Here is a 24,928-nt window from a genome sequence, read left to right on the forward strand (position 1 = left end):
TATGATCTTAGGGATTCGAAACTCAATCAAATATTTTTTCCAGTCAATGCTGTCTATTTTCACAGCTGCCTGAAGTTGCATGTGTTTTTTTCCCTTCAATTATAAGACAGAAAAATTACAAATGTGATGTTGAAGATTACCAGTCTGTCACCTAAAGAAATTGGAAATAATCTAGATATTTTAGGAAGCTTTTATATTTGCACTGTGGAGTAACTCAGCATACCTAGGAAATGTTTCTCCTAATGGATCCTTGCCAGTTAAAACAACAATGCAAGGTAGACCTTCTAAATCTTGGTAAGTATGAGGAAACCAATCATCTTCTTCATTTCCTCTCCATGCCTATGAGAAAGAATAACAAAAAAGCTTTCAATCTCATTAAGGTTGTTTCAGAAACCCTTTTTGTATGGAAAAAAAATCCTAGTAGAGGATAGCAATCAAAGAGTAGAACATCAGTTTTAAAAAGTCTGTAAACAACAGGAAATATATACAAATTGAAAGTCTTGCATTAGAAATCTACAACTCAACTCCCAGAGCAAAAACAATGAAAAGTAAACTATGGCAGTTTCAAACAGTGGATCCTTTCTGCCTTATATAAATGAAGTTACTGCATTTTCCAAATCTCACAGTTTTTTTTTAAATTGCATTTTCCACGTCTTTGCCTCCTTTATTAGGATTCAGGCATACTGGCTGTTTTGAAGGTTACAAGACATGACTGAAAACCTTCAGAAACTCCATGGCAAAGAAAATCATTTTTGACAGAGAATCTCTGTGCTTTCTTCTTGCTCTCTGTGATAGCTCTGGAGTTGGCAGGTAAAAATGGCTACATTCACACTAGGCAAGCTTATGAATTAGCTTTATGCATGATCTTTTTTTAAATCCTTGCCCTGTTTGGTAAGAATTTCATCTGTTGTAAAAACAAACCTACAAAAAATTAGGGGGGAAAGTACATAACTAAACTCTACACAAAAACATTCAATGTGTGATGATCTATCATCAGAGTCTATCATTAGCACTTGAACAAGTACAAGCTGATCAGAATAGTTTCATGTCTCTCAGTTACTATTCATAATTTGTGGCCACAATTCTGCAAGGTAGATTCCTTTGTTTTATAAAATATATACAATTTCATTAAAGAAGAGAGAATGCCAGTATTATATCCCCCTACTATATCCTGCTTCTGTTCAATATAACATCTCTGTGGCTTCTCCATAAGACGTTTAACAGAGAAATCAAACAATGGGTTGCTATATGCTTCCATGCAAGTTTAGCAGATTGGGCTATTAGTCACACACAAATAAGCCTTTGAAGCTAACCTTTAATCTTTTCACAAAGTGTTTGGCAACCATAATCTCTGAGGCTGGGTTCCCCAAAATGATCTCAAAGCGATACTGCAGACCTAGTTTATCTCGTGCTTCTTGCAGCCTCTCTTTTGCCAGCATTGCCAGTTGCACAGAAGGAATCCGGATCACTAACATGTGGCCGCGGCCATTCTTATCCTTGCCAGGAGCAGTGATGATATCATCCATTATGCTGAGAGTTTCTGGTGTGCTGTGGTCTCTTAGTGAGGACATGGTAGTGAGAGCCATCAAGGCTTCCAAATACTGCTGAATGAGGAGATAGCAGCGAATCACCATACTGTGCAGCCTGGGATACCTTGAAAGAACAGAGGTCTTTTTTAGTTATTTTGATATACACGTATCTGGCATGAAAGATGATACTTCTGTTCTGGATAGTTGGGAGTCCCCTATGCTCAGTTGTGAGCATATAAGTATTGTGTTTAAATGTATCTTTTAGTTTGAAAAGTTATAACCATACAGATGATCTCTAGTAGACATAATCTAAACAAATATAAGGAATTCCCACTAAAGTAATATTAATATATATATTTATTAATATAACCTCCAACAAACAAGGTCATACAGGCTGAAAATTCTGGTATTTTTATCCCAACACATCTAGTACTATAGGATTGGGAAAGGTGCCTTAGTATTTTCATAACTGAACTTATTCCTGACTTATACAAAGAGTACTGGAAGAACCCCAAAACTAGATTGCTTATGAACAACAGTCCCCTTAATGAGTGGATGCTTGAAAGCAAACCAATAGTGCAATCTAAGCTAACACTTTAATTTATTATAATTGACAAGTTTACCACAAATTATTAAGTGTCCTTTTGGCACCTTAGAGACAAATAAATTTATTATTACAAAAATCTACTGCCCCTTTAATCAGATGCATGTATGTATCTGATAAAGTAGTGATCCAGGAAACATTAACCAATAATAAATTTGGCAGTCTTTAAAGCAAGGGTGTCAAACTGGCGGCCCATGGGCCAGATGTGTCACATGCAGGTCACGCCCACCCCAGCTCCGTGAAGGGGAAAACATCATGATACGTCACGTGACGGCATGAGTTTGAGGCCCATGCTTTAAAGTGTTACAAGACACATTGCTTTGCTTCAACAGCTTATTGTTCTCTCAAAACTGTCTCAGTAATTAACTAAGTTTAAACCATTGAAATATTATGACAGGAGAGCAATTTCCAAGCCTACTAATAATTATTTCTTAAATTTATTGCATTACCACAATTTGGTGCAATTTTATTATTAGCCATTTTAAAAACCTTTTAGAAGCTAAATATATGAGAAATTAATTTATAAGTAAATATAATAATGATAGATTAGGTACATACTAGTCATTTTAAGATCTTACTGATGAACTTAGAAAGCTATACAGGACTGATCTGATTAATATTTGCCCCCCCCCCAAAGTAAATACTAGGGGTGTGAGTTAAGACTGAAAAGTTTAAAAAAATCATATCCTTTTGGAATATATGAGAAAAGCATTATTCTTTTAAGGTGATCATGTCCTAAAAAGTAGGATCATTCACAATGTAATGTAAAGACAACCTCTAACAGCCTTCTTCAGATTTATACCAGAAAGATTTCAGTATGAACAACATCACAAGAATTTATCTAGGTAGTATTAGCATTCTCACTGTTTCCTTATTTACATATTGAATTTATTAAATAAAAGACACTGTCGGAGTGCTGAAATGTACAGTCCTAACTAAGTACTTTCCCCAAAGCATTTACCTCTCTAAGAGTGTATTCACCATTTTTTCAAAAATTTCATCACATCTCAGAAGAGGGCTTGTGATTCCCCACTGCAGAGACTTGCTGTATTCATTTAAGCCAAAGTACAATTTCTCATCTTGGGTTATTTCCTCCTGTTTAATACATTTTAAACAAAGCAATTCTCAGAATCAGATTACACTTATCCTGCATTTAAAACATAGACCTGTTGTGTCTTTCCCCCTTAACAATGAACAAAGTATGTGTGTATACATTAATACTTTCTTCCACTGTGAACAATGCATCTGTTAAACACAATCGGTTGTTTAGCTAAACTATCTTTCCCAGAAGAGCCACTGCAATTGCAAATAAAAGATTGTAAAATATACAACAACATAAAAGTTAACACAACCCCAATCCTTCATACATATTGTTTTAGAATTAACTTCAGAATAGAATTCTCAACAGAAATCGTAATAGAATTAAAATCCAACCAAAGGAGAAGCAATATATCATCAAACCAACCAACCAACCCAGAGTTCTCATTAGAGGCCCAAGTGACCATGTTGAAATTCTATCCTACAGTCCTCAACTTACAATCATTCATTCAGTGACCGTTTGAAATTATGACAGCACTGAACAAAGGGACTTACAACCAGTGCTCAAGATTATGGCCATTAAAGTACCCCTGTAATCACATACTCAAAACATGGGCACTGAGCAACCCGCCTAAACTTAAAATCACAGGAGCACTTCAAATCTTTGATCTTAATCTTTGACCTAATCTTTGATGTTTTCTTCCTCCTGCTGCTGGCGCAGGATTCAGGTGCTGAATCAGGATGGAGTGCTAGGATGTGCACACAGTGAGTAAGGCAAAGCAGCGGAATTTCATCTGTTTACCATCTGTTTACCAGACCAGCAGGTAAGGGAGCTTACCAGACCAGCAGCTTTGTCTGCCAATGGAGCCTACTAGACAGCAAGGCACAGTTAGGAGAGTTGGAAGTGGCTCCCCAGGCAAAAGATGGAGGCTGTGGGAGAAGCTGTTGGGAATGGTGGTAGAACTGAAGGGATGTGGATTTACAGAGATGCAATATACCTTCTGTAGCTTGTGTTGGAAGCATTCCTGGAAAGCCTTGCATTTTGCAAGAGATGCTTCCAGGGACAAGGCTTTGCAGGAGGTGCTTCCTATGGTTAGCCTTTGTAAGACATGCTGCCCTGCAGATCAAGGACTGCATTATGATTCCTCCCACCCGGATTATTTTATGCAGCTGAAGCCCAACTTGAGCCAGCAGACAGGCAGGGCAGGCCTTGAAAGAAGCGGAAGCAAAAAGAAGACAAAGGTCAGCTAGGGCAATGGAGCATAGGTGGCAGAGGTCTCAGAGCACAGAGTGGCTAAGGCAACTGCAGCTGGGACTGGGCCAAAGCAACTGTAGCTTCCCAGGTTGTGGCAAGCAGCCCAGAGCCATGCAGTTTCCTGCCCTATCAGCAGGGTGAAGGGTGGCCAAAAGGGCAGAGATGGGAAGGAGATAGGCAGGTGGGAATAGCATTAGATTTATTTAATCCCAGAGCTGAAGGTAGCATACACAGTACTCCCTCCATAATTTCTAGCATAACTCTGTAAGGAAAGTTGGAACTGACCCATAATAATCTAATGAGCTTCCATGGCTGAAGGTGGAACTGAAGCTAAATGCTTTTGTTCCTAGTGTAATATTTTAACCACTTCACCACAGTAGTTTTTAATTTCCTGTCAGTCAATTTCCTGGGGGAAAGCTACATTACTGCCAATAGGTCTGGATGCAGTGGTGGGATTCTACCGGTTCGCACCAGTTCAATAGAACCGGTTGTTAAGTAGTTAAGCAGTTCAGAGAACCGGTTGTTAAAAGAAATCTCCTTTTGCTTTTTCCACTTTACAGGGTTAATCCTGTAAGGAATTACAACATTCTTGTTTCCTAGCCTAATCTTTATTGCCCTGCTTACAGAAACAGCCTGTAACCCTTATTACATTTTTGGCAGTACTTCCAGAGCTTCTCGGAGGTTTTTTTTTTCCTTAACTTTCTTAAAGGGGAAGGGCTGTTTTAAGCTTTTAACACCACTGTTGAGAGTGGTGTCCGCTACTGGTGTTCTTCCAGCCAGGATGCAATGATCAGCACTTGAATAATGAAGCAAAAACTTTTAATGACAAGGATTCAGCAAGGCTTATTGGCTAGCTAGAAAGATTGACATTCAAACTTGAGTTTACATACCCTTTCTGACTTTTGGTCTAAAACTGGTTTTTTGTGAAGTTTAATTTTGTGCTTGGTGATGTTTAATCCTGTGTTTAGTAATGAGATAATTTTCCCTATTCAGTTTTGTTTGGAAAGAAAAAAGTTAATTTCTTTCCTGAAAAGAAACAGCTTCGGAAATCTGACTAGTTCCTGTGTCTATTTGTTCTGGTAATTGGTTTAACAAGCAACAGATACTCTATTTGCTCCTTTGCTTCATTCTGGAGAGCTTAAATGACTTCTCTGCTAAAGTGTTTCATTTTATGATCAAGAGTTGGCTGCTAATAGTTATCATTGCATTTTAACTATTTTAATTCCTCAAGGTGCTCTTGCACCCTGCCTGATTTGTAACTCCAGTTTGCAGGTATTTCTAATCTAATGATTGTTATTTAGGGCAGCTTTTTGCAAGCAAAGAAGCTTTTTGTATTTTGTACAGGCAATCCTTGATTTACAACAGTTACAATGGCACTGAAAAAAAGTGACTTATGGCCATTTTTCATATTTACGACTGTTGCAACAAAATGTCATTAGGGCAAAGAAGCGATGTCACATGACCACCTGGCCACGCCCACCTGGTCACATGAAGCACCACAGTTGTGAAATGAGTGACATGGTTGTTAAGAATGCTGCAATGGGCATAAATGATGACCGGTCATAAGTGTGAGAACTGGTCAAAAGTGTGAGGACCTGTCAGAAATCACTTTTTTCAGCCCCTGGGTAGTCCCTATGTGCATAGGGACTACTCAGAGGGCTGAAAAAGTTATTTTTGACCAGTCCTTGCACTTTTGACTGGTCCTCACACTTACGACTGTCCTCACATTTTACGTTTTGTGCCCTATCTTGTAACCGTGGTGAAGAGAAGCAGTTGTGAAATGAGTGAAACGGTTGTTAAGAATGCTGCAACGGGCATAAATATGAGGATGGTCCTAAGTGCAAGGACCGGTCAGAAATGACTTTTTTCGGCCCTCTGAATAGTCTCTATGCACATAGCCACACCCACCCGGTCACATGATCAGGTAGCCACGCCCACCCAGTCACATGATCAGGTAGCCACGCCCACCCAGTCACATGACCACCAAGTCCCGCCCCAAAATAAGCAGAATAACCACAGAACTGGTTGTAAAAAAAATTGAATCCCACCACTGTCTGGATGGTCCAATTAATGTAGGCTGCTAACAGGGATCAAGCATTCAGATTCATTTACACATATTTTGAAACCACTTTATTGGCTTACAAGTCCAAATTTAAGTGCTATGATTTTACAGGTCTTCATTTCTTAGAATTTACTGTAGGTACAGTAAATGCTAGATTATCTTTGTCTACATCATTTTTCTCATATGATGTGATTTATGCCTGCAGTTTTTTCCCCCAGGTATCCCCTATCTTCAAAATTAAGGAAATAGGTAAGAAAGTATTTTGAAGTGAGGATCCCTCTGTGGTCAAAGACTTAAAAAATATTCCTAGTTTTTTTTACATTGTTACATTTTGAAGTAAGTTATTCTTTTAAAATATTATTAGTTGAAAATTTTAGCCAGTATTTTATTTCTTTTCTTATGTAATTCAATCCAGAAATCCAATTCATCACTGAAAGGCAAATTTAATTTAGATTTAATTTAAATTAATTTTAATTTAAATTCCTGAAAATAAAGGTGGGACTGAATAATTTCTAGAATACTAAAGGCAAATTGAGGCATTGATAATTTGTCTGGTTACTAAACCGAGTACTGAGTACTGTTATCATCTTATAACCACCTTATGAAAACATTCCCTCCTTGAATGCAACCAGATTTTGATAATAAACTATCAAAATAAACTAAGAAACCAATTTCCCTCTTTATTAATCAGTGCACTTGAAGCCATGCTATTCAGAATACTTTAACATTTCCTAAATATTTTATTTATAACCTTTAGACCCTTACCATACTGCCAAACTGTATCCAGTGCACTTCATTTGCTGAGTTGATTCGGGATTGGAGAGTCTGAAGAGCAGATGGAAAAGAACTCACTTGGAGGACAAGTAGATTGAAAGCTTCAAGGACTTCTCTGCAGTTTATCACTCTATCAGCAAGTCCTTGACTAGGCTCTCCATGAGACAGTGAGCTTGAGATAGCACTGGGAAGAGAGTCAAAACATAACATGTCTAGTATACCAAAATAAGATAAATTAAAACAGAAACGGCAAGATTCACTCAGTTCAAAAAGGAGCATGAGCCATATCTTTTCCCACCCCTGTAGTATAACCAACAAAATCTATTTCTGTAAAACCTGAACCACTGTTCCTGCTTAAATATTGCTAACAATGAAGGTTACCCGCATTTCATAAAAAATATTTCCACACATTTAGAACAACAGAAAACCAATTTTAGAAACACGTAATTCCTCATTCTGGTAACAAAACCAAATGAAATAATTACAGCTGTAATTGCCTCCTTCTCAATCCCAATAAAAACCCCAAGGTGTCTTTAAAACAGATTTCATAATATGAAGTCTATAGCTTAGTTTTCAAACTTATCCGGCTTTACTTCAATGCATTACCTTGTTAAATCCACATGAGCATTGTCATGTACAAGCACAAAAAGAGTATATGGATTCTGTTTCACTCGTCTCATGAAACTATCAAACTTGATTTGGACCTCATTGTCAAGCTGCACAACATATTTTTCTGCTCTTTGGTAAGCTGTTCCACTTTCTTCAAGCCCTAAGTCTACAAGAACACCTAGAAGAAGAAATGAGGGTTTTATTCAAAATTAATAAAGATTTTTGTTATGTATCTAATTATGTATCTAATTTTTTCAAAGTGTCAAAGCAGCACATAAAAGGTATTATTTCAATTATCAATCTATATATGCCTATAAATCCATGCTGTATCTGTATATCTAATATATATATTAGATATATCTAATATATCTAATATATCTAATATATATATGTGTGTATATATACACACACACACATATATATATGTATATCTACCTACATATATTGTTATGACAAATTAAATAAATAAATAAAAAATAAAATAAATAAATATCATACATAAATGTGCACCCATTGTTACAAGACCAAAAATATTGTAATTGTGGCATGTTGTGGCATATTTACTCACTCTAATCACCTAGAAAAGAATAAGAAAAATATCTAAGAACAAATGATAGATGAAAATTAAGTTTTACTTTTCTTACAGCCTCTTGTCCCAAAGAGGCCATTCAACAGCTTCAGAGACTATTTTTTCATCTATGAAATCTTCTGTGTTAAATAGCCCTGTGGGTATTTGCACTTTGTAAAACTTTAGAAAATTGCTTCCAAGTGCAATATAAGCAAAGCATCTCTTTCTAAACAACAAAAACAGCTGTGCTTTTTGCAATGCTTATCCAACTGCTTCAGAAGGTGCTCAGTTTTCTTCATATGATTCAGAAAGAGATGTTTTATTCAAGCTTTACTGAAATTGCTTCAGTAGAGAGCTCTATGAAATTATAAATCATAAGAAAAAGTCCTAACAGGAATTTCAGTGACCAGTCTCCTATATAACTCTTCTATCTCCCCTTAGCAGGAAAAAATAGAATTCTGAAAAATAAGTTTCTGCTGGATTTAATAAGCTTCTTGGTTATTTACCTGATTGTCGAATCCGCTGGATGGTTTGTTGAACAAGGACCTCTGAACGAGGAACGACAACAATAAAATCTACTTTGTTGAAGTGACCCAGATCCAGACTTTGGTTGCCACTATCTGCTATGGCACACACCTGTGACAAGAGCTTTCTGGCAACAGTCAGTTGTGGTTGATAAATCTGGAAAGTTTCAGTATCCAAGTCTAGGATAAAGTAAAATCATCATTTATTTTTGGTCCAGAAGTTGGCACTGAAATCCACTGCTATATGTGGCCCCAAAACCCAGCATCTCTTGTATTCTATAAGTCACTATTTTAAAACCAAAAATACATAACATTATAATATACATCCTAAAATAAGACTCTTAGAATTAACCCCTGAAACTTTTGATTCCACCCATATGCAGCTGCTTAACATAGCTTTCTCCATCACAAACAATATTAGTTGTAGCTCCTGGACACTAAAGCATGTCTGTCTCTCTTGTGACTTAGAGCAGCCTTACCTAATTTGGCATCTTCCTGATGTGAGCTTATTGTAGCTCCCAAAATTCTAAAATTTCTGGAAAGACTTCTAGAAGTCATAATCTACATACATCCAGAAAACGAAGATTAGGGAATGCTAAGCGAGAGAAGTCTGATAATTGGTTTTCTCTTTGAAGTGAACTAGGCCTAGGCCTCGCTATAAGAATAAGAACTAGACTAGAATTCCACTCTTTTTTTTTTATTTGCATTTATATCCCGCCCTTCTCCGAAGACTCAGGGCAGCTTACACTATGTTAAGCAACTCTTCTCTGAAAAGGTTAATGGTTTGGAGAAAGGATGAATATATACTACAGTAATATAATATGACATATTGTAAAATTCATTAAATACATAGCATAAATAATTTCAATTTTAAAACAATAGCCTTAATCTGTGCAACAAGCGTGCTTAAAATCAAGAAATTATATAATGTAAATTCAAAGCTGTCACCTATATCTTTTGCCAATAGGACAAATATCATGCCATTATTATAGAAAAAAATCCATTCTAACTGGAGAAAAACATGGCAATATTGACATCCAAAATGCATGCAAACAGATATATTCCTTTCCACTTTTATATTCATCAGCATACAAACTCCTTCCAAACTTGAGGAAACCACCAGCAGTAGTTTCATGATTGTAGTATTTGGTTTCTAAGTTTTTTGTGGTTGCAATGTTTAAGCCGGTGATGCAAAATTATCTAGTTCCTATGTATAGACTAATGTTTGACATAAATTATTTCTTATGAGATAATCCTTACCCAATACTTGAGTGGAAACCATGGCAGCTGCTTCTTGAGATGATACACACTCATTAACATCTCCACTAAATGGAATGACGACGTTATCTCCCCGTCTCTGTTGCATTATCTCTAATAATTTGTCCAACTCATCACCTGGTAGAGAAATCACTCATAGTATAAATATTTTATTCATCTCATTAAATATTTTGTAAGATAAAACAAGTGAGAAGAATTGGTAGAAGAGCAGCCGTGTATAATATACAGTCATGGCTGAAAGTGTTCGCACCCCAGAAATTTTTCCAGAAAATCAAGTATTTCTCACGTTTTCCAGAAAATCAAGTATTTAACACATGTTTTGCTATACACATGTTTATTCTCTTTGTGTGTTGGAACAAAACAAAAAAAAGGCAGGAAAAAAAGCAAATTGGACATAATGTCACACAAAACTCCAAAAATGGGCTGGACAAAATTATTGGCACCCTTTCAAAATTGTGGATAAATAAGATTCTTTCAAGCATGTGATGCTCCTTTAAACTCACCTGGGGCAAGTAACAGGTGTGGGAAATATAAAAATCACATCTGAAAGCAGATAAAAAGGAGAGAAGTTCACTTAGTCTTTGCATTGTGTGTCTGTGTGTGCCACACTAAGCATGGACAACAGAAAGAGAAGAAGAGAACTGTCTGAGGACTTGAGAACCAAAATTGTGGAAAATATCAACAATCTCAAGGTTACAAGTCCATCTCCAGAGATCTAGATTTGCCTTTGTCCACAGTGTGCAACATTATCAAGAAGTTTGCAACCCATGACACTGTAGCTAATCTCCCTGGGCGTGGATGGAAGAGAAAAATTGAAGAAAGGTTGCAACGCAGGATAGTCCGGATGGTGGATAAGCAGCCCCAAACAAGTTCCAAAGAAATTTAAGCTGTCCTGCAGGCTCAGGGAGCATCAGTGTCAGCGCGAACTATCCGTCGACATTTAGATGAAATGAAACACTATGGCAGGAGACCCAGGAGGACCAGTGGTGGGATTCAGCCAGTTCGCACCACTTCAGGAGACCCGGTTGTTAACTTTCTGAGCAGTTTGGTGAACTGGTTGTTGGAAGAAATCATTAGGACAGAGAACCGGTTGTTAAATTACTTGAATCCCACCACTGAGGAGGACCCCACTGCTGACGCAGAGACATAAAAAAGCAAGACTACAGTTTGCCAAAATATACTTGAGTAAGCCAAAATCTTTCTGGGAAAACGTCTTGTGGACAGATGAGACCAAGATAGAGCTTTTTGGTAAAGTACATCATTCTATTGTTTACCAAAAATGGAATGAGGCCTACAAAGAAAAGAACACAGTACCTACAGTGAAATATGGTGGAGGTTCAATGATGTTTTGGGGTTGTTTTGCTGCTTCTGGCACTGGGTGCCTTTACTGTGTGCAAGGCATCATGAAATCTGAGGATTACCAAAGGATTTTGGGTTGCACTGTAGAGCCCAGTGTCAGAAAGCTGGGTTTGCGTCTGAGATCTTGGGTCTTCCAACAGGACAATGACCCCAAACCAGTGGTGGGATTCAAGTAATTTAACAACCAGTTCTCTGCCCTAATGATTTCTTCCTACAATCAGTTTGCCAAACTGCTCAGAAAGTTAACAACCGGTTCTCCCGAAGTGGTGCGAACTGGCTGAATCCCACCACTGCCCCAAACATACGTCAAAAAGCACCCAGAAATGGATGGCAACAAAGCGCTGGAGAGTTCTGAAGTGGCCAGCAATGAGTCCAGATCTAAATCCCATTGTACACCTGTGGAGAGATCTTAAAATTGCTGTTGGGAAAAGGTGCCCTTCCAATAAGAGAGACCTGGAGCAGTTTGCAAAGGAAGAGTGGTCCAAAATTCCGGGTGAGAGGTGTAAGAAGCTTATTGATGGTTATAGGAAGCGACTGATTTCAGTTATTTTTTCCAAAGGGTGTGCAACCAAATGTTAAGGGTCCCAATAATTTTGTCCAGCCCATTTTAGGAGTTTTGTATGACATTATGTCCAATTTGCTTTTTTTCCTCCCTTTTTTGTTTTGTTCCAATACACACAAAGGGAATAAACATGTCTATAGCAAAACATGTGTTACTGCAATACTTTTCTGTGAGAAATACTTGATTTTCTGGAAAAAATTCTGGGGTGCCAACACTTTCAGCCATGATTTTTATATATTATATTTTTAAAAAACATTTCTTAGGATGATGAATGAATTAATATGAAAATGTAGAGTATATACATGATTAGCAATGGATAAGAGACTGTACATTTATAATATGCCTATGTGAAATAAAATTCAAAAAAAATTTTTTTTGTAAGAAATAGTGTGAAGTTATGTATTACTTTAAACATGAGGACCCAGAGCCTCATTTATTCTTGGCTGGTTCATTACTTCAAGGTATGAATCTGTGGATGTGAAGTATCAGAGTGGATTTGCTCAGGAGAATTGTGTTAGAACTTTAAAGCCAGGTGTTTCAGTTAAAAGACCTGCAACTTTAAGGCAAGAACACAATTTGTGATGTGAAGTTTCACTCAGTCAATGTGGAAGCAATGTTTTGTTTTTATTACTGTCCTTTTGCCATGGCAATAATTGGGTGATTTTAGGAGCCTCTTGCCAAAGTCAATTTCAAAGAAGATATTGTAGACTGAATGCATTAGACTTTAGAACCAAAGGATTGATTACCAGCATTGTTTGAAAAGAAAACATAAAACCTATTGCCCTCCAATTTTTCTCCTGCCTGGCCAAAACACAAAAGCTTCTAGCTTGATAGAAGAGATAATTAATTAATAACATTTGTACCAGATAATTCATTTGTATTAAACAGGAGGGGGAGCTCTTAGCATAAGATAACATTAAGAAGAAATAAGCTGATGCTTTTAAGAACTGACGAAAGTAAAATTATTTTCTTCCTATTATCTCTTTTTGTTTACTTTTACACATGCACTCCTTCATAAAATCTGAAGACTTTTTGAACCAATTTTTAAATGACAGCCTGTGATAATCAGCATTAAATTTGTTAATTTCTGAGGTGAATATTTTTTTATTTGTAAAAATGGCCACATCATTAATTCAAAGTAATGGCAGACTGTCAGATTCACTCACCTAAAGATGTGTTTTTGAAATGTGATGCCAGAAAACTAACTTTTCCTGTAATGAGCTCGTAACTTATCTCCTTTAAAAACTCACTGGTGGTAAGCATGCTCTCTGCCAGAGCTCTAGACTGGTATTGACCTAGGGAAAAAAGGAGGGGATGGGGTGGAACAAGAGGGGAAAAAATCAAGACTTTGCTTATGTGAATTTTACCTTCCTGTGTTTCTTTTAACACTTACCAGAAAAGCCTTCTATAATGAACACTCCTGTATATCTTTTATTTACCCAGTCATCTTGAAAATCTAAAACTTCTGGATATATAAACTTGTAAACGTTTCGTAATCTCTCATTATATAACAATGCTTTTTTAAAAACTACTATTCCAGAAACCTATCAGTAGCTCACCTTCTAAAAGAGAAAACATAACATTAACAAAAAGGATTTAATGATGGAAACTCTGTCTTCAGTCTCAACTACCTCAGATCTCACTCTACCAGCAAATGCTTTTTGCATTCTAATCTATCACTAAAATACAAATTTGGTTTGTAGATTATTAATTCCCCACATCTCTGGGCCATATATCTGGTTGAATTAAATTACAACTCTTATAAGTATTCATGTGTGGTGCTAATGTTTAAAATCCTACATACATCACATAGAAAAAAGTTTTATTTAACTATTACATTATCCTAGATTTCAAGGAGGCATAAATTAGAAGCCTTTCCCTAATTTTATCCTCCCCAAAATACATCTTGAGCTAGGATGACACAGTATTACTTGTCCAAGGGTATCCAGTTGACTCATGGGGTGAGCAGGACTTGAATCTCCCTGGTCTACGTCCAACAAATTAACCACACACTGGTATATTTAAGTAAACATCAATAAGATTGTTAAACCATTTAAACTCTAAATCTGCAAAACAGTGATTGACACATACAGATCTGTCTGTTTCTGTCACCATATTTGGTTTCTAACCTATATTAATAATAGCCAGTTTGCTCAATGATTAAGGCACCAGACTAGAAATCAGGAGACTGTGAAATCTAGTCCTATCTTAGGTATGAAAGCACCTGGGAGACTTTGGATCCAGTCATTCTTTCTCAGCCCAATTCACCTCACAACTTTGTTGTTATGGGAAAATAAGGGTAGGGAGGAACATTAGGTATATTTTTCACCCTTGAGTTATTTTGAGTTACTTTTTAAAAATAATAAAGGTGGAATAAAAATGTCTAAATAAAAAAGGCAAACATAGAGAAATGGTGCAAAAACTCTCACAGCTCTTTAGCTGCATTTAATGCCAATTTGAGAAAGTCTGAATGTTTGTAAAACAAGCACTAAAATAGCAACAGGTAACAGTAGAAAATTTTAACACACTATTCTGCAAGCAAGTTCTTCCCCATTCAGTAGATCAGTACATTGTGCAAGTCAGAGTGAAATCTACTTTCCTCCACATCAGACATCAGATTATTTTGCCTGAGGGTTTAACATCTAGTATATTATTTTAAAATTAAAATGAAACCTTGCTCACTTGAGTGCGTGTGTGTGTTGTGTTCTTTGGTTCTATTTCTTACCAAAGTAATCTAGCACATATTGCAGGAAAGAGGGCACTTTAACCACAACAAAAACTAACATTCTGGATATGAAATCAATTGGGGCCTGGAAAGGTATAAGAATTGAAGGGCTGAATGGGCTTGAGAAATCATTTACTCCCTCCATTCTCAAAAGGTACCAATGTTCTTCCTACCACCAATGAATGTGGGGAGGGGTATGGAGAAACATGTTTCTGGAATGTTTCTGGAAATTTGAATGTACCTATTTTACATTTCTAAGATAGTCAAAACTAACTTCTGTGGAAGGTTTTTGATGGTTAAAGTTGATGGTATAACCCACATACCAGGATACAGAATATTGTATGTTGCCTTGTGAGTATTTAATATTGTCTATTTATGATTTTTGTTTGGAGTTGGTAGCATAAGCAGGATATTTAAAAATAGATTTCAGTAAGCCTTCTGTCTGTTTATCTCTCTGTCTGGGATCCAACAATAACACAGAACTATATGTTTAAAACATGCTAAGACATCAAATATTTGTATTACATTTCAGTAAAAATGTAGTTAAGATACTATACCAAAAAAATACCTACCTAAAACTATCACACAGAACTCACTTCCTCTGATCTTCGAGGTACAGATAGCAACCACATAATCTGGCACCCTCTGTTGGTGCTTCATTTCAATCAGTGACCGCAGTGTTTCAGAAATGCCTTCTGCCAAGGAATTCTGAGTAACCACCACATGTACCATGTCTTGGGAAACGCTAGCAATTAACTTAGCAAGCCATGGAAGTTGAGCTGGTGACAAGGAGACGCTCGGCGCATTCATTTGTAAGGACTGTTCCCTTGAAGTAAATTCCTGCATAGCTTTCAGCATGATCTGTTCAAATTCTTCCCTGAGAGGTATCTTATCAGGACCTGCAATGTCATTAAATAGGGGATCAAAACATATCATAAGCACCTCTTCCATCAACCTAACTTGTTCTATTACTTAGGTCAGAATCCTAACAAAATAATCCACTCAAAATAGAATGTTTCCCCATTTAAAAACACCAGCATGTCACTGTGAATAGATTTAACTATTATCATAATAGAAAATTCAAAAAATAAGAATTGTTTGGTAGAAATTAAGATGCTAGGTACAGAATAAGGTGTCAACAGGTTACTTGATTTGTCTCTTACAATTGTTTCCTCACTCTCTTCTTGGCAGCCATCTTTTTGGCAGTGGGCTACTGTTCCCACGTCAGTAGCATTCTACAGCCTGCACTATATTGGATTGATAATGACTATCTGCATAAATGCTTGGGAAACAATTGAAAGAGAAGATTCTTCTATTTCTACCATTCCAATAATTTTATCACAGTGTGTTTTTAGATGCCAGTGACACAAGAAGCCAGCAGTTGTCCCTTTGTCTTAATGCACAATCCACTAGGCAGCCTCCAATTTGTGTTAGTACACTAACAGAGATAGAAATGGCAGCAATTTTATGTTATCATCACATACAGAAGTGTAAGAAGAATGTGCATAAATCTGCATGCCTGTGGAAGGTTCACTTATATTATATGAAAAGAACTATTTTTACAGCTTTTTAAAGCACAGATGCATTGGATTACAATTCCCATTATTATGAGCTATTTTACTATGCCTACAATATCTGAAAGTTGCTATAGTGTAGTCTTCAAAGGGAAACTTTCAGAAGGACAAATATCTAAGCATGCTATAATACAGTGATGGCTAACCTTTTTGCCATTGCGTGCAGGATTGGGGAGGGGGAAAAGTTTGTGCGCGGGCGTGCCCACACCCATAATTCTATGTGCCCTGCCCTGCGCATGCGTGCGCAATGCCCCCACCCCCCACTCCTGGCACATGGTGGCTTGATAGGCCCGTTTTTCTTTGTCACCTGGCTCCAGATCCTCTCTATGCATTTGGGGAGGGCGAAAACAGCCTTCCCAACCCTCTCGAAGGCCCTCCGGAGGCCCAAAACAGCCTGTTTTTTAAAAGTGACATTTTTTGCTGTCCCCAGCCTCCACAGCCTCTCTAGGAGTATCTGGAGGCTGGAGACAGCAAAAAAGTCACTTTCTGTCCAACTAGAAGTTGGGAAACAGGCCGTTTTGGGCTTCCAGAGGGCCTGGGGAAGGCTGTTTTCGCCCCTCCTAGATGCATAGAGAAGATCTGGAGCCAGGTGAGAAAGAAAAATGGGCCTTCCCCACCCACCACAGGCTCTCTGGAGGCAGGAAACAGCCTGTTTCCCTACTTCTGGTGGGCCCAGAAGGCCCGAGTATCAGCTGGCTGACATGCCAACTGATATGGCTACACGTGCTACCTGTGGCACGCGTGCCATAGGTTCGCCGTCACGGCTATAATATATCTAAACCAGATTATGCAAACAGCCAGATTGATCAGGATATATAATTTTTCTCATAATAAATTTGAAATGACTGTTCAACAGTTTATTATTTATTACCAGAGATTGATAATAGGTCTATTAAAAAATACTGTAGGTCGCCGACACTCACATGCATCGCCCTGGCCTCTGTTTTGTCTTTAGATGCCTGCTGGCAGGCATCTGCAACCAACAACAGAGCTCCAGATCCAGACCTCTGTTATCAGCCGCAGATGCCTTCTGGCAGGCATCTGAAGGCAAAATGGGGGCCGGGGCGATGCGTGCGAGTGGTGGCAAGCGGCTGCAGAAAAAGGTAAGGCAGGTATCGGGGTATGTGAGGTCTGGTAAGTAGGGCAGCTCCACTCCCCATCCTAGCTTATTTTTTACCTGTGTACCTCGCCCTACCCCCTGCAAACTGGGATGGGCAAAGTCCTAATTAGGGCTAATTTTGTGGGTGGGGCTTAATTTGATCGCATGCACTCAAAAACGTGCTGGGGCTTCTTTTCAAGGTGGGTCATCTTTTTGGAGAAACACGGTAGGTCTATTAAAAAAACCTTTAATGGATTTCATCTGATTTAGGAATTATTTAGAATTGCAAGAGAACAGAAAATTTCCCTGATGCTTCAGTTTGCTCAATGTCAAGAAAAACTCCAACTACTTATAAAATTAATCTTCAGGACCACGGATTTCCCATTTTTAATATATTCAGTTACTTATATAGATTAATTGATCCTGGTCTATTATATTTAAGCCATAAATTCTCAATTCCTAAATATCCTAAACTTGCTCCATTTTCCCAGGTGTGCCTGCATCAATATTTGCCCCCTAAAATAAATTCTTCAAATAAATATATTCATGACAATACTTTTCATAGAAACCCAATTTGATTCTGACTAAGTACATATACAGAAACCAATGTTATGGTTTTATTATCAAACTTCATTTTAATTAAAAATATCTCTTTTTGAATCTTTTCTACTGTAAAATCAACATTAAGTAAAATGCAATCGCTTTGGCTTATTACATCTTTGCCCAATTTTTTTATTCCAAAATATTTGTCTTTTTTCCTCACTATATATTTTACTTACAAGAAAAGTACAGAAAAATTTAAATTTTATCAATTTTAATTCTTTTCATTTGATCTTCCTAGCATTTAGAAAAACTATCCTATGCTATTCACCTGCTGACCATTTACACTTCTCTGTTCCTACCATTTTTACACAGTAAACTCACTAACAATGAAACTTTATTCTAAGTCAATTCATTTACATTAAGTCTGAGAAATCTTCAAAAAAATTGTAGTTTTTTTTGCCTTTCCCCACCCTTTCTCAGTTTCTCTCTCCATTCCCCTCCACTCCCCACTACTTCCCAACCCATTTAGACCACATATGAAAGCAGTTCACAGAGGACCAATTAAACTCTCTAATTTAAAAATCTGACTTTGTCCCCAGGCCTTCCCTTAGAATACTTGGGTGGACCCCTTTAAACTGTGGAGAATGTGGAAAAATGGTTTATTGTTCCCTCAGACACCTGTTCTTTTATATATTGTTATTGTTTACTAACATTGTAAAGCAACCAGAGCTGTTTTGGAGTTAAGTGACAGAGAAATTAAATAAATTAATTAAAATTAAATACTGTAGACAATCTAGCTGACATATAGTTTCCCCATTCCCAGATCCTCTTATTCTTACATTAACTTGTTTACAATTCTCTCATCTCTATATTTGATCTTATTTCCCAACTAATATGAAAAATATTAAACATCTTACAACAATTATGTCTCTACTCATCCCTTGAAACATAGGAATCTTCTTTATGGATAAAATGACATTAACTCGAAAGAAAACTCCCATTTTATGTTATTTGTATTCTGCTATTATTATTTTTACAAATAACTGAAGGCGATGAACATATCCAACACACCTTCCTCTTCCTATTTTCCCCACAACAACAATCCTGTGAGTTGGGCTACAGAGAGTAAGGTCTCCCAAGTGGCTTTCAAGGCTAATACCATATTTTGCTTTTTGATCATTCTTCCATCAAAGGCCGACGACTTTTCTTTGTAACATGGTTGAACTAATATCTTGAAAACATAATACTTTATCTCTGTCCCAATTTATGTCTTCCAGCCCAAAAATGTTTCGCTAAATTCTGTCTCTCACCAGACCATTTACAAATCTTAGTATTATAATCCTTCCACATGTTAATCAGAAAATTTTATGTCTGATAGCTTTCCATTAAGTTTGCAATGAAATATACAGTTTTTCTACATTTACTCTAAGGCTCACATTATTTATTCTATTCTGATCCTGAATAACAGAAAATCCAAATAATGTCTGTAACTTTTCCAATATCAATATTTATTTTTGGTAACAACTTCATATGCTTTGCTAGCATTTTGGGCAACCTCCACAACTTGAGAAGACAATTCTTTAAGCTGTTCATTAACTTGTTCAAAAATAACTGCCAAGTTTTGTCAGATTGCATGAGCTAACCTAACCCCTTGCATCTTTAGTTTTTAGTTAAGTTCTTAAAATAAATTTCCCAATGGACAATTTGAAAGCTTCATCCTGAATGGTGCTCAATTTTCCTTATATTTGTAAAACCTTCCTCCCCCGTCCATGTCTTTTTTGTTACTATAATGGAGTGACACTTCAGCCACTTTGGGATCAAACATGTAAGCCTTAGTTCCTTAGTTCCTCTTTTCTGGAATGACCTTTCTTTGACTATTACTAGTCATGCCAGTTAGCCAGATTATTTATAAAAAAATGAATAGCAAAAATTATTAGAAAAGATGGTTGAGAAGAGACCAATGCATCCTCTTTTCTGGTAGCTAGCAACACCCTCCTCCATTTTCTCACCTTTGGTTCTCATATTTAAAGAAACCTGAGCATATACTTAGATTTATCCCACCAATGTTAGCAGATACTAAGCACTGCCCTACTGTTTGGATGTGTTCCATTATTACAGAAACTTGTTTTTTATAAGGGCATTAAAATGAGTATGGTTTTTATTTTGATCAGAGGTGTTCAGAAGTTAGCTTTTCCACACTTTGTCTCACCTAGCCAGTTGCCTCAGGAGATGATGGTTCATGCAAGAAATAGCTAACAGGTTGCCAAGGAAATATTTCCATTATCAAAACAGCACATAAAATAGTCACTGAATATTGATTGGCACAGAGGAATCAAAGGGGTAAGCATAACTTTTGCTTTCAGATTTTTACCTGTGCTCAATCAGATCAATACCCTAGCATGGACATTGGAATCACAATACATTCCTCAGAAAAGGAATGATATTTCTGACCGGTGCTCATCTCTGTTTCTTGGCCAAGGGAACCAGCATTGTCTGAAGATAGTTTCCGTGGTCATGTGGCCAGCATGGCTAAACGCCAAAGGTAAACGGAATGCTGTTAGCAAACTCACATTTGCTTTCAAACTGCTAGGTGGGCAGAAGCTGGGGCAGGAACGGGAACTCACCCCTTTGGGCAGCACTTGAGTCTCGAACTCAGGCTGTTAGCTTTCCAGCTGACAAGCTCAGCATCTTTAACTGCTGAGCCACTGTGCCCCAGCCCAGAAAGAGAAAGTACATATTACAAAATTTTGTTTTGGTTTTGATTTTGTTTCCTGTGAAACTTGGATTGCATATTTACAGTATACAGTAATTACCTGCTCAAAACTATGAACACTGAATTTTGCTACACATCTGATTTTGTAATATGTACCATCTAATATGAAAGAGAAAGTTCATATTACAAAATCAGGTGTGTAGCAAAATTCAGTTGTGGTTGTGGTTTTGGGCAGGTAATTAACGCACTTGTAAATATGCAATCTGAGTTTCACAGGAAACAAAATCGTGAGTGTGCATTTTTGTAAAAAATGAAGCAACATGCAATGTATGTAAACACATGGAGACATGTATGTACTTTTTACATTGCTTTTACTAAAAGAAACTCCTCAAAAACACCTAATCCAAATCTTTAGTCTTCATTTTCCACATTTGTTACATAACACTGAAAACATTCTCCTGAGTTGTTTCCTGTGACGTTTAGCCTAAATTTGAGAAAACATTCAGTTATTTTGGGACAGAAGGGGAGAGAGGGAGTGACCATTAATCAGTTACCAGGAATATAAAGTCCTGTTACTGGAACTTTCCATATTTTTCCCTAGAAAAGCAGCCAGAATGTACAATATTCGAGCAAATATTAAGCTTTTGATTTGTGGGTGTTTATGCTTTTAAAAATAACATACACATATATAAACACAGATGATACAGTATTACATAAAGCTCAAGGGAAAATTTGTCTTTTCACCAGTGTGGTTCACATGCTGTTAGATTTCAATAATTTTTATATCAACTGAGTTTTTCAGTTAGGATTAGAAACAAGTCTTATATATAGCCATATATTTTCGAATCCATCCCAATTTTCAACACTGCCTCTTTGATTTTACACCTTTTCCCAAATACAGGATTCCCGAAGCAAAACTCCTGGAGTACCCAGTAAAATACTGAGAAAACAGATAAAGAATACTTGAATCTGCTGAAAACTGAATGATGGTTGCCTTGTGCAATTTTACAAGAAAGAAGATAGATACACAAAGCATAAAAAAATATTGTATTTGCTGTAAATAATGATGGTTGTGAAGAACTGTGTGTTTTTTAAATTTTTAATTACACACTTTAACCATTCAGATCAAAATTATTTGAAACACTGTATTTCTCTTCAAAACAAGAACTTCATAAATTATTATTACATATTCCCAGGAGAGAAACTCTTGTAAAATATTTGTGAAAATTCTTGGCTAAAAAAGCACCCACGTATGTTTCTGCGTAAAATGTGCTTAAAAGAAAGATAATTTGTGTGCTTGCGGTCATGTGCATTGCTATCTGCTGCAGATTTCACAATACAGTTCAAGGGCATTTCAAGTATCCAACATCAACCATTAATGCTTTTACAAATACAGATTAACCATATTGGGGAGGGAATCTACTCAAGAACACTGGTGCCATTCCAAAGATGAGTCAGACTAATTTATAACTAGCAAGCAATCCATATTGGGTTCTTACTATAATGAAGTTGCAAAATTTGAAAACGATAGAAAATTATCCTGAAACATATTTATTTGATTAAGTCCTTTCTATTTTCTTAATGGGAATTGTATGCAAATATACCTCGTGTAGAGGCTGCCCTATTTGCTTACATTTTACAGGGTAGAATTTATCCATTAACAGTTCATGCAGAGAAGCCTTTCTCTATGAAAGCAGATGGTTATAATTTAAAGTTGCCCCAAAATAAATCAGAATTTTGAAAAATGAAAAAATGAAAAAGATGATAATATTCCTAGAATGAGGGCAGAATAACTTCTGTCATAATTTTTGTGACACTTAGTCTCACAAAAATTGAACACAGAAAATGAATCTCTTATTACAAAAAATAAAGTTTATTATCTGCTGATTTGTAGGAGATAGTATTTATGTACCCCCCCAAAAATCAATATACTTTTTCATGTCTTACCTAGCCAGACAAGGTACTGTATTGTTAAAATAATCATGTTCTCCACACTTAGTAACTGATTCCCAGTTAAACCAAAAAGATCCAAATCTTTGTTTTCCAGCTGAGGAATCTTGTAGGAATTCACTAGCAATGGACTTACTACAATGTCGCCAACATTCCCATAGAAATAAGGTAAAGTGCCATAACCTTTAAAAAACAAAAAGACAAGTTCAAATTACTGCAGAATTGTTTTCCAATTTTTTAAACGTTATAAAATAAAAATTATTGTTAAGCAAGGAATCAAAATACACTTTCCCACAAAAATATGAAAAACTCTTTTTTAGGTGGGATATAAAGACCATTACAGACCATTACTTAACAATTATAATTCAGGCAGCTAGTCCATCGCTAAGCTACATAATCATAAAGTGTAATATGACCAGGGCAAGCTTTGATGGAAATTGTTGCCGTTTCAGTTATCATTGCTAAACAATATGACATATGATTACCATTTGCAACCGTCTTTGCTTTTTGAAAGCCAGCTAGGAAGTCACAAATGATATCACGTGACCAAGAGACATAACTATGAGCTGGTTACCAAGTGCTCAAATTGTAATCATGTGATTGTAGTGACTCTCTGACAGCTGCAATTGTGAGGATTGGTAGTACATCTCCTTGTTCAGTGTCACCATAACTTCATATTGTTGTTGAACAAGGAATTATTCAGTGAGGACTTCTTATATAAACCTGATGACAAAGACATCTATGCAGTTTAAGGTCTAACAAAAATGAAGAATAGTGTAGTAATGATTGTAACATATAGATATCTTTCTCTACTAACAGTAGTACTAACCTTCCTCCTAAATCTCAATTTTAGTACGTTATCATAAATCCAAAATTAAAAATCATAGGGGGAATTGTTTAAATGCTCTATTTACCTGTATCTTCATGCAATATGCAGCTATTTAAAGTAATAATTAGTACAAGATTTTCATACAACCTGTAGATTTTTTCTGACATAATTGCAGATTTTATTTATCTACAATACACACACACACATACACACACACTACATAGTACATAGCACACTACATAGCACACTACATATAGTTGGATATATTTATTTATTTATATATATGCTAGCTGGATGCCTGTGCTTCGCTATGAAACTATGTGCTCAGGCTTGATAAACTGACACTTACAGCCTGAAACTTAATGTAGAATTTGTAACTCTGTAGCATCAGAGTGTGTTAATATGATGCAACTGACAGTTGGAACAGAGGAGCAGGGGGAGTAGAATGTCCCAGCCTTCAGCATCCATCAGCATTCATCTGGCTAGCATTCTGTCAGTGTGTGAGAGAGTTGAGGGGTGTTTGGAAACTCAAACAGTATTTGCTGTGTGAGCAAGGAGGAGACAGGAAGGAGGCTGGGCGTGGCTTAACTCAACTGTTCTGTAGTAAAGCTGCTTGCTGCTGTGAAAGTAAAACTGAAACTGAAAGACCTCTCCTCTGCTTATGTTGTTCATTTGGAGCAGATTTCTTTTGAGGTGAGGAGGGGGAGTAGACCTCCTTAGCATCAGAGTGTATTAATAATAATATAGGAAATACTAATGCTCTGATGGTCATTTCAAAAAATCCTTTCTTAGTGAGCACCTAGAAGCCAAGAGAACATACGTGGCAAATTTCAAGTTTGTAGACTTTACGATTCTGGAGATTTCATGATTAATGCGTGAGTGGTTTTCGCTTTTATATGTGTCGTGTGTGTGCGCTCATGCATGCGTGTGTATATAAATAATGTGATGCTTTTTTTATTCTTTTAATAGAAATGTTAAAATTTAATTCTAAAATATATACTCTACCTCAATAGGTATGAAATTAATTTGAATGAGATTACTATTTTTTGGAAGAGAGAGGATGGAACTGGAAGCATAGCACAAATGACAAGCCACACTTAAATGTAGCGTGGAATATACATAATATAAGTACAGGTACATTACACAGTCAATTTTCATCCCTTTGCGACCATAAAGAGATATTTTTTTCTCCAAGCAAATATAGTTCTATCAAAATCATTTTTAAATTGTATACAATGGATACAATATTTAGGTTTCAGAATTTTAATCCAAAGATAAACAACAGTAATAAAAACCAAGAAAGTAACAACTGTAAATTATTGTACAACATTAT

The 24,928-nt window shown here is 36.5% G+C and overlaps 1 protein-coding gene across 10 annotated transcripts in view; it reads right to left on the bottom strand.

Annotated features, from left to right (window-relative positions):
* The window catches only part of GREB1L (GREB1 like retinoic acid receptor coactivator), a 188,137-nt gene that overhangs the window by 37,958 nt on the left and 125,251 nt on the right, over positions 1 to 24,928 (bottom strand). For all 10 annotated transcript variants that reach the window (XM_058179150.1, XM_058179145.1, XM_058179143.1 and 7 more), the window contains 10 exons: positions 22,764 to 22,949; positions 15,460 to 15,786; positions 13,329 to 13,457; positions 10,224 to 10,358; positions 8,946 to 9,143; positions 7,869 to 8,049; positions 7,254 to 7,446; positions 3,095 to 3,228; positions 1,314 to 1,653; positions 224 to 339 (listed from right to left, as the gene is read on the bottom strand). In XM_058179150.1, coding sequence (XP_058035133.1) covers positions 224 to 339; positions 1,314 to 1,653; positions 3,095 to 3,228; positions 7,254 to 7,446; positions 7,869 to 8,049; positions 8,946 to 9,143; positions 10,224 to 10,358; positions 13,329 to 13,457; positions 15,460 to 15,786; positions 22,764 to 22,949 — 1,939 coding nt within the window. The remainder of the gene's footprint in view (positions 1 to 223; positions 340 to 1,313; positions 1,654 to 3,094; positions 3,229 to 7,253; positions 7,447 to 7,868; positions 8,050 to 8,945; positions 9,144 to 10,223; positions 10,359 to 13,328; positions 13,458 to 15,459; positions 15,787 to 22,763; positions 22,950 to 24,928) is intronic.

This window comes from Ahaetulla prasina, chromosome 3 (genome assembly GCF_028640845.1).
Source record: "Ahaetulla prasina isolate Xishuangbanna chromosome 3, ASM2864084v1, whole genome shotgun sequence".
NCBI lineage: Eukaryota > Metazoa > Chordata > Lepidosauria > Squamata > Colubridae > Ahaetulla > Ahaetulla prasina.